Source organism: Pogoniulus pusillus, chromosome 4 (assembly GCF_015220805.1).
Source record: "Pogoniulus pusillus isolate bPogPus1 chromosome 4, bPogPus1.pri, whole genome shotgun sequence".
Lineage (NCBI taxonomy): Eukaryota > Metazoa > Chordata > Aves > Piciformes > Lybiidae > Pogoniulus > Pogoniulus pusillus.
In genome coordinates, this window is record NC_087267.1 from 46,949,009 (window position 1) to 46,958,927 (window position 9,919).

The 9,919-nt window shown below is 56.9% G+C and overlaps 1 protein-coding gene across 1 annotated transcript; it reads left to right on the forward strand.

Annotated features, from left to right (window-relative positions):
• Positions 1–2,710: 2,710 nt before the first annotated feature.
• Positions 2,711–9,535, forward strand: LOC135174285 (uncharacterized; the record flags this gene model as incomplete). Its single annotated transcript, XM_064141533.1, has 20 exons — positions 2,711–2,825; positions 3,377–3,523; positions 3,606–3,727; positions 3,821–3,929; positions 4,017–4,133; positions 4,277–4,344; positions 4,432–4,569; positions 4,717–4,902; positions 5,013–5,115; positions 5,211–5,352; positions 5,750–5,933; positions 6,034–6,133; positions 6,216–6,334; positions 6,476–6,513; positions 6,730–6,842; positions 6,936–7,084; positions 7,293–7,387; positions 7,652–7,730; positions 8,513–8,621; positions 8,946–9,535. Coding segments are annotated over 20 exons (2,307 nt in total), but the record flags the coding sequence as incomplete, so codon positions are not given.
• Positions 9,536–9,919: the final 384 nt, after the last annotated feature.

Here is a 9,919-nt window from a genome sequence, read left to right on the forward strand (position 1 = left end):
GCCCAACCCCACCTGGCTACAGCCTCCCTTCAGGTAGTTGTAGACAGCAATGAGGTCACTCTGAGCCTCCTCCAGACTAAACAACCCCAGTTTCTCATCCAGCAGCACCTCCAAGTCTCTCTCTTCAGGGCTGCTCTTCAGCCACTCACTGCCCAGCCTGGATTTATGCTTGGCATTGCCTCGACCCAGCTGCAGGACCTTGCCCTTGGTCTTGTTGAACCTCCTGAGGTTGGCTTGTGCCCACCTCTTCAGCCTGTCCAGGTCCCTCTGGCTGGCATCCCTGCCCTCCAGCCTGCCTGCTGCACCACACAGCTTGGTGTCATCAGCAAACTTGCCTTGTTTGTTTCTACTCACATCAAACCTTTCTTTGCCATTAATGCCTTATTTTTGGGAGCCAGGGATTGACAAGATAGCTTCAGCACCTCAGCAGGAGACTGGAGCTTCTGAAATCCCCATTTTTGGAGGACAATAAACCCATGGATTTGGCTCAAAGGTTCAATATTTAGGTGGAAAAAAAAAACCAACAACTACTTTTTATGTAAGGGCAAGGGGAGGGGGAAGAATTTCTCCTGAATTCTGAGAAATGAGCATTTAAGACTCATGAAGTGAATTTTTGGTAGGTTTTCTATGAGCTTTTTTGGTGTGAAACAGCTGTTTCCAGTGACTCCAACTGCTCAGGGAGCTGAAGGGTTTTGCCAAGGGTCTGGTAACAACATGGCTCATTTGGTTCCTAGATTAAATGAGTTGGTTCCATCAAATGCTGCTTTGGGTTCTTCTCCTGGTTCAGTGTGAAATTGGAGAGTGGTTTGGGTTGGAAGAGTTCTCTCAGATCATCCAGTCCAGCTCTTAACCCAGCACTGCCAGGTCACCACTAAACCATGGCACTCAACACCACATCTGCATGGCTTTGAAAGCCCTCCAGGGATGGGGACTCCACCACTGCCCTGAAACCCCTCCAGGGATGGGGACTCCACCACTGCCCTGGGCAGCCTTGGCCAGGCCTTCACAGCCCTTTCCAAGAAGAAATTTTTCCTCCTGTCCAACCTTAACCTTCCATGGTGCCAGCCTGAGGCCATTTCCTTTTGTCCTATCACTTTGTTCCCTGGGAGAAGAGGCCAACTCCCATCTGCTTCCAACCTCCTTTCAGGGAATTGTAGAGACCCAGGTCTCTACAGCCTCCTCTTCTTCAGTCTGAACAACCCCTGTTCCCTCAGCTGCTCCTCACAAGAGCTGTTTTCCAGACCCTTCTCCAGCTTAGTTGCCCTTCTCTGGACATTCTCCAGCCCCTCAATGTCCTTCTTGGTGTGAGTGGCTCAAAACTGAACCTAGGATTTGAGGTGTGGCCTCACCAGTGCCCAGTCAAGGGGAGACAATCTCTGTCCTGGTCCTGCTGTCCACACTCTTGCTGATCCAAGCCAGGATGCTGGTGGCCTTCTTGGTCACCTGGGCACACACTGGCTCATCTTCAGCTGGTTGTTGACCAACACCTCTCAGGTCCTTTTATGCCAACTTAGCACTCCTCAGTCAGTCCATGTACCAAGGAGGACTTGCCAAGAACCAGGTTTCACACCCTGAGCTGAGTGCAGAGCTGGCCATTGCCTTTGCCTCATCATCATGGTTACTTCCTTGTGCTAAAGCCTCAAGGTGCAGAAATGCTCTTGACCCAAAAATGAGTAAATGAGTGGTTAAGAAACTTTGGCCCACAGGGCACCCGTGGGGGCAACAGGATCCTACATAACCTCTTCTTCATCTGGCCCAGGTCCCTCTGCACTTCAGTAACACCAAACAATGTCCCCATTCCCCATGCACTCCAGTCCCTATGAGCCCCATTACACAATGTCCCCTGTCCTTGTACACCCCAGTAACTCCTGCACCCCAGGTCCCCCTTTCCCTGTGCACTCCAACAGCTCCCACACCCCAGTCCTCCATCTCTCTGCACCTCGATCACTCCCACACCCAGGTCTTGATGTTCCCCTGTCCTTGTGCACCCCAGTATTCCACATCTCCCATTCCCCCATACTTATGCACCCCAATATCCCACATCCCTGTACCCCTGTCCTTGTGTACCCCAAGACTCACTGGTCCCCATAAGCCTCTGTCTGTGTGCACCCCAATACCCCCTACTCTCTCTCCCTCCCATCCTTGTGCACCTCAATATCCCCACCCCTGCCCCCTGTCCTTCTGCACCCCAGTACTCCCCACACCCCATTCCCCATGTGCCTCTGTCCCTCTGCACCGATACCGCCCAGTCCCAATGTCCCCCTGTCCTTGTGTACCCCAATACCCTCCACTCCTGTCCTCCTGTCCTGTGTACCCCAATATCTCCCACCCCATGTGTGCCCCTGTCCTTGTGCACCCCGATACCCTCCATTCCCTTCCCTCTGTCCTTGTGTACCCCAATATTACCTCCCATCCTTATGCTCCCCAATATCCCACATCCCTGTCCCCCTGTCCTTGTGTACCCCAATACCCTCCATCCCTGTCCCCCTGTCCTTGTGCACCCCACTACCCCCCGCCCCCCAGTCCCCGTGCACCCCCAGTGCCCCATCCTCCTGCTCTCGCTGTCCCTGTGCCCCCAGCATCCCCACCCCGCGTTCCAGCGGAGGCGGCTGGACCCCGGCCCCTCCCGGAGAGAAGCGGAGGCGGCTGCCGGGGGCGCGCCCCCACCCCGCGCATGCCCGGCCCCTCCCGTTAAATCCCGGCCGGTCGGGGCCCACCGACACCGTCACTGCTTCTCCGTAGGACCGCCGCAGCCCCCGCCATGGCCAGCGAGAGCGAACCCGGCCGCCGCCGCCGCTGCTGCTGCTGCGCGCACGATACGCCCGGTGAGCGGGGAGGAGGTCTCCAGTACCGGGGAGGGGAGGGTGTCGGAGGGTTCTCATCTCCTTGCCCAGCATGAACCGGGCTCCTCCCCCTGAGTATCCCGCCAGGAGGGCCCTTCCCTGGTTACCGAGCCCCGCTCTCCCGAGCATCGCACCGGCCACCGGGGGGTTTGCAAGTGCAGGGCCTTGGGAGGGCTTCCCCTCCCGAGCATCACACCGGGCACTGCCAGATACCTCCCCGACCCATTTCGGGCCCGCAGGGTGTCCTGTTCCCTCCCGAGTCCCCAGTATGGCACTGGGAGGATTCGTTGAGCGCTGGAGGGGATTGCCCCCTGGCTCGGGCACCACTTGGGTTCCCTCTCCCAAGAACCGAACTGGGCACCAAGGAGGTCTCTCCACTCCTGACCATCACCCTAGGAACTCTGTGAGCCCCCTGTGAGGTTTGGGGACCAAGGTGACACCTCAGCACAGCATCACCTAGGTATCCTGATGCTGAGCCCGGGCAGGATATGGCTCTAGTATGACTCCAGCCCTCACTGTCCCTCACCCCACAGATGGCCCTAAGGCTGCCGAGCCCCGAAGTGACAGCAGCGGCCCCCGCCGGGGCTCCCTCTGCGATCGTCACTGTGCCATCATCAACAACACACAGGGTGATCTGAGTGACCTGGGCTGCCACCTCCACTGTCCCCGGGTCCCCCCAGGTAGGTTGACCACCGGATGAGCTAGTCACAGGGTGCTGAGAGGAGGTCACACACCCCCTGTCACCTTTTGTCTCCCCCACAGCTGTGTGTTCCCCGTCCTGCTGCCAGCAGCACCTGGATGAGGTCTGTGAGAGCTGCATGGTGAAGACTACCCTGACGGCCGAAAACGCCGTGGAGGCCAACAAGCTCTCCAACAACTACAAGGTGGGTACTTGTGGCAAGGGTGGTGGCCACCCATGGGTGCTCCTGGATGGCTGCCATGGGGTTTCTTTTTCTCTCCCCAAATTCTCCCTGTAGTTTGGCTTCAAGAAATGGAAGAGCCACGTGACAGCACGGCCCTGGGAGGACCGATCCGAGATCGTCAAGGAGCTCTACTCCGACCTCAATGTCATCCGAAGTTCTGGAGGTGAGGGGTCTTGGGGACCCTCTCTGTGGTGGCAGCCTGGCTTTGGGTTGGTGTGGGTGACAGCAGTCTCATCCTGTGTCTGCCCAGGGTCCACAATGACGTGTGGGAATGTCCTCTACCTGCTGCTCTTCGGCTGGTGGCTCTCATTACTCTATGTCCTCCTGGCTGCTGTTATGCTCATCACCATTGTGGGGGCTCCTTATGGTGAGTCCCGAATTTGGGGTCCCCATACAAAGAGCTGGGTGAGCTGTTGGTCTCTTGACTGAGCCCAAAACAGCACCCAGTCTCCTGGGTTCCTTTTCTGTGGTGTTGCCCTGTAGCAGAGCTGATGCTTGTGTCCCTCACAGGGCAGCTCTGCTGGGACCTGGCTGGGTATTTTCTCTGGCCCTTTGGCAAAGTGATCCAGAAAGTGGAGGTAACAATGTACCCCAATTTGAGGACCTCGTGAAGGGGTGGTTGGAGTGTCCCATGTCACACCCTGCCACCCCCTCTCTCCACCCAGGTCCCCAAATCCCACCAGGCACTGGGTGGGTGCGAGGCCAGCGCAGAGGCACGCGGTGCCGGAGAGACCTCACCCCTGCTTGGTGGTCCCCTGCCACGCCGCTGGCACCCACAGTGCTGGGCAGACACTAAGTATTGGGTAAGCCCTGTGCTGGACATGGTGACACCCTCTTGCTGGGTGTGGGCACCCCAGGAACCCTTCATCATGGTGGGGATGGCATACCTCCTCCTCCTCTGGGGTAGGTGTTTTGGGGGGCAAACCCTCAAGGTGGGCATTCATCTGCAGCAACGTGCTGGCACCGTGGTGTGGCTGTGTCTGGGCTACCCAGTACTGGTGCTGGCCCATGGGCTGGTGTGTGTCACTGCGTGGCTCCTCATCGTCCTCATCCCTGTGGCCAAGCTGAGCGCCCGCACCGTCACCAGCGTCCTGCTCCAGCCCCCAGAACGGCTCCTCGTCCGGCGCCTGAAGGTGGTGAGTCGCTCTGTGAGGGGTCTTCATCCATCTGTCCGTCTTCTCCTCTTCACCCATCCTGTTCCAGGGTGGGGTGCTTGGTGCAGTGTCACCCGCTCATCCCTCCACAGACAGAGGTGCCACTGGAGGGAGAGGTGATCCTCTGCTGCTACCATGCTGTCAACCTCTACTACTACAAATATGCCGTGGATGGCATCAACGTCTTCGCTGTCAGTATCCTTTGGTGGGCTGGAGTTAGGAGGGTGGTGGGCTGACACACCCCCCATATCCAACCCTACCTGGGTCATCTCCTTAACCAGCCACCGCAGACCTCTTGCCACTGGTGCTGGTCACCCTGGTGCTGGGCTATGTGGACAGCCACAACCACCTGACCAGCTCCTCCATCAAGTTCACGCTGGCCTTGCTTTCCATCATGCCTCTCTCCTACTACATTGGGATGGCTATCGCCAGGTGAGCGCCGAAGGGGAGGGTGCCTGGTGGCAGGGTCTACAACTACCTGAAGGGAGGCTGTAGCCAGGTGGGGGTTGGTCTCTTCTCTCAGACAAGCAGCAATAGAACAAGTCTCAAGTTGTGCCAGGGGAGGTCTAGGCTGGATGTTAGGAGGAAGTTTTTGGCAGAGAGAGTGATTGGCATTGGAATGGGCTGCCCAGGGAGGTGGTGGAGTCACCATCCCTAGGGGTGTTCAAGACAAGCCTGGATGAGGCACTTAGTGCCATGGTCTGGTTGACTGGATAGGGCTGGGTGCTAGATTGGACTGGCTGAGCTTGGAGGTATCTTCCAGCCTGGTTGATTCTATGATAGGGTGGGCACAGGCTGCAGCACTACTGCTGCTCCTCTTCTCCTCCAGCATCTCTGCCCAGAGCAACTTCGCGGTGGGAGCGGTGGTGAACGCCACGTTCGGCTCCATCACGGAGCTCACCTTCTACATCACAGCCCTCATCAAGGGCTCCCGGGAGGGCAACCGCTGCTACGCCGAGATCGTCAAGTCGGCCTTGACGGGCACGCTGGTGGGCTGTGTCCTCTTTGTCCCGGTGAGAGGAGGTCACACCCCCTGCCACGGCAGCTGGGAGGATGCTGTGAGCAAAGCACTGATGGGTTGTTTTTTGGGGGGGGCCTTCTCAATCCCCAAAGGGTCTTTGCATGGTGATTGGGGGCATCAGGCACCAGGAGCAACGGTTCAACAGCCGCTCGGCAGGCGTCAGCTCGGCCCTGCTCTTCCTCTCTGTGGGAGGTGAGTCTGGGACAGGAGTGTCACCACGTTTGGGATGTGCCAGCAGCGTGGGCATCCACACCATGTCCTTGTGTCCTCGCAGGTGTCTTTGCCCCAACGCTCTTCTCCAAGGTGTATGGGAAACTGGTGTGTGGAGAGTGCCACAATGTCACCCAGAACCCACTGGGCCACTACCTCTGCCACAACTGCCACTTTGACCTGGTGAGTGAGGACATGGCCTCCCAACTGCTGGAGTGTGGAGCTGGGGACACCCTGAACTCGCCTGGCTCCTGCTCGTGGCAGTGGGGCTGTCCCTTGTCCTGCATCTTTACCAAGTGGTGTCCTCTCTTTCTCTCACTGCAGATGGACAACAATGGCACCCTCTACTACAGTCATGTCCAGTGAGTGTCTGCTGGGATGGGGTCAGGCTTGTCCCCACTTTGGGGTGGCACCTCCTGGGTTCAGTCATGGTCCCACATCCCTCCCAGCTCCTCTGTGTACCCCTATGAAGGGCTCCAACCCAGCACCCCATCTCTTTCACCCCCAGAGGACCTGCCCTGGGGTCTCCATGCCAGACCCCAGCTGGTGTCACTGAACGTGTCACCTGTGTCCCACAGACCCTTGGTGTACACAGTGTCCCTGCTGCTCCCTGCTGCTTACCTCATCGGCCTCTTCTTCACCCTGAAAACTCACTCGCACATCTACGACATCCACATCAGCGACTGCCACAGTGAGTGTCCCCAAGCCATGGGGTGTCCCAGCTGCAGGGCTGCTGCTTCTCACCACCCCACTGTGTCCCATCATGTTTCTGCTCTTCTCCCAGTGCCTGGACACCACCACAGTGCTGTGGTCCACTGGTCTCGTTGGCAGGCCCTGGTCATCCTCCTGCTTTCCACCCTTTGCATGTCAGCCTGTGCTGACCTGGCCACGGAGCACATCAATCCCATCCTCACTAACTCCACTATCTCACAGGTCAGCATGTAGGGATGGTGGTGACCAAGCTTGGGTGGCCCTGAGGGCCAAGATATGCCCTCCAGAGTTGAGCATCTGCCCTAGCTACAGGGTTGAGACCCAAAAGCTAGGAGAAAGATGCTTCATGCTCTCAGGAGCTTGATTGCCACAACTTGGATGTGGTGAGGATCAGGCCACAGGCATGTGCTGATGTCACCTCTTCCCACAGTACTTCATTGGTGTCACTGTGCTGGCAATGGTGCCTGAGCTGCCAGAGATTGTCAATGGCATCCAGTTTGCCCTGCAGAACAACCTGAGCTTGAGGTGAGAAGGCTCAAAGGATGGGTTTGGGGTGTCTTCCTCTAGCGTGGCACTCACAGGCCATAGCTCTAATGGGCTGCCCAATTTAATAGCACTGGCAGGTCACACCTGTCAGGATTTACCCTTAAGAGGATTTAGAGACCAGAACCAGTTTGGGGTCCATGATCTTGTTCCTCAAGATGGTTTTGTTCTCACTCCAAGCTGAGTGATTCAAGGATTGCTGGAGGCCTGGCTCTTGATGGCTCTTAACTTCTCTGTCCTCCTCAGCATTGAAATTGGAAACTGCATTGCTGTCCAGGTCTGCATGCTCCAGATCCCCATCCTGGTGCTCTTCACCATCTTCTATGTGAGTAGCCCCAGGACAGTCCCTTGGTGACCTTCCTCAGCAGGGTGGGGACATGCAGAGCTCTGAGACATGGCAAGGCCACAGCTGCTGCTCCCTGTGTCTCTTCCTCTGCTCAGTGCAGGGGAAAGTGGGGTCAGATGTCTGCTGTCTCAGCTGATTATGTCCCATGTGGCAGAGGGGGGTTCATGGGGTGGTGTGCAAGTCTCCAGATGCAGTTGGTGCAAGACTGTCCTGGTCAGGCCACCCCTGGAGTGCTGTGTCCAATTCGGGGCTCCTCCATTGCAGAGAGATGCTGCAGTACTGGAAGGTGTCCACAGGAGGGCGACAAAGCTGGGGAGGGGCCTGGAGCAGAGCCCTGTGAGGAGAGGCTGAGGGAGCTGGGGGTGTGCAGCCTGCAGCAGAGGAGGCTCAGGGCAGAGCTCATTGCTGCCTGCAGCTGCCTGCAGGGAGGCTGTAGCCAGGTGGGGTTGGGCTCTGCTGCCAGGCAAGCAGCAAGAGAAGAAGGGGACAGAGTCTCAAGCTGTGGCAGGGGAGGTCTGGGCTGGATGTTAGGAGGAAGTTGTTGTCAGAGAGAGTGATTGGCATTGGCATGGGCTGCCCAGGGAGGTGGTGGAGTCTCTGTGGTTGGAGATGTTGAAGCCAAGCCTGGCTGGGGCACTTAGTGCCATGGTCTGGTTGATTGGCCAGGGCTGGGTGCTAGGTTGGGCTGGCTGAGCTTGGAGCTCTCTTCCAACCTGCTTGATTCTGTGGTTGGCCATAAACCCAACATCTCTGCTTTACAGCCAACCAACTTCACACTTGTCTTCAGCGACCTCCACGTCTATGCCAGCATGTTCAGCGTGGTGCTGATGAACTACATCTTCATGGATGGCAAATGTGACTACTTCCAAGGTGACTGCTTGCTTGTGAAGCTGCTGTGGGAATTTCTGTAGCCACCTCTCAATGCTGATGGGGAGGGAGGCTCCTTGGGGACAAGCTTGGGGTGGTTTACTTGCTTGCAGCTTTTGGAAGGTGGTGGGCTTGAGCAAATCTAGGGTCTTGTTTGAGCATCTTGGAGCCGAGGGATCACTCCCTCCTCATCTTCTAAGAGGGTATTTGCAGAGGACTATGAAAGTCCCTTCTGGTGGGTTAGTTCAGACTACACCAGGTCTTAAAACCCAACCTTCTTCTTTTGATCATAGAGTAACCTCCTCCAACCTGCTCTGTCTGCCCTAGGCACAGTGTTGGTGATGGTCTACTTCATTCTCCTGGCTGTGTATTTCTTCGCCCCATCGCCCAGTGGTTGCTGAGGTTTGGACTCTGCTGTCTCTGACCCTCTTGTTGGGTTGGTCAAGGTGTTATTTGGTGTCTCAGGGACTTGGCTGGGCTGGCTCTGGTCTGGAAGCATTGATTGATGAAGCTCCTGCTGCTGCCTGGCTCCCCCAGTAGGGTGCCAACAGGGCTTCAGTGATGGAAAGTAGGGTGGTGGCCACAAAAGCACTCCTGAACCAAGAAGAAACCTCACTACCACTTCACAGAGGTTAATTCCAACCCATCCTTGTGTGGTTGGAAGGAAAATTGTCTATAGGTGGAGGGCCTTGAAGGAGGTTTGTGTGGTCTCAAGGACAGACCCTTCCTTTGGGATGTGTTGCACGGGGAGAAGGTGCCTGAGAAGAGCCTTTTGTCCCTCCAGGCAGTGGGTGATCCCTGACCTGGAAGGGACTTGAGCCTGGGGATCACACAGGGCTTCCTGATGGTACCAGGAATGCACCAAAAGCTATTTCCCAGCCCTTTAGTCATTAAAAGGGTTTCATAGAAACCAGAAACGAGCTTGGTTTCTCCTTAAACCTTTGGGCACCTGTCCAGGCACCTCTGTGATCACCACCCAGGTTACTGATGGCTTTGGTGTGAAGGCCACTTGGTGCCCACCAAGGCTGTGTCTCAATGTGGTGTTTAATGGGCACCAGCAGTGGCTCATTTGGAGCCAGCATCTCTGGGAGTGGAACAGGACAGCAATCAATGTCCTCTGTCACAGCACCAGAGCTGGTGAGGGACATCCACCTCTGTGCCATGGAGACAGAGTCAGCAGAGGGGTGGCTGTGGGCTCCATGACCATCCCTAGGCTCTAGCTCCTCTTTTCAGCTTGATTTTGCCCCACTGGACTAGGCTGGCCAGAGATCCTGTGGAGTGTCCTTGTCTGGAGGACACTT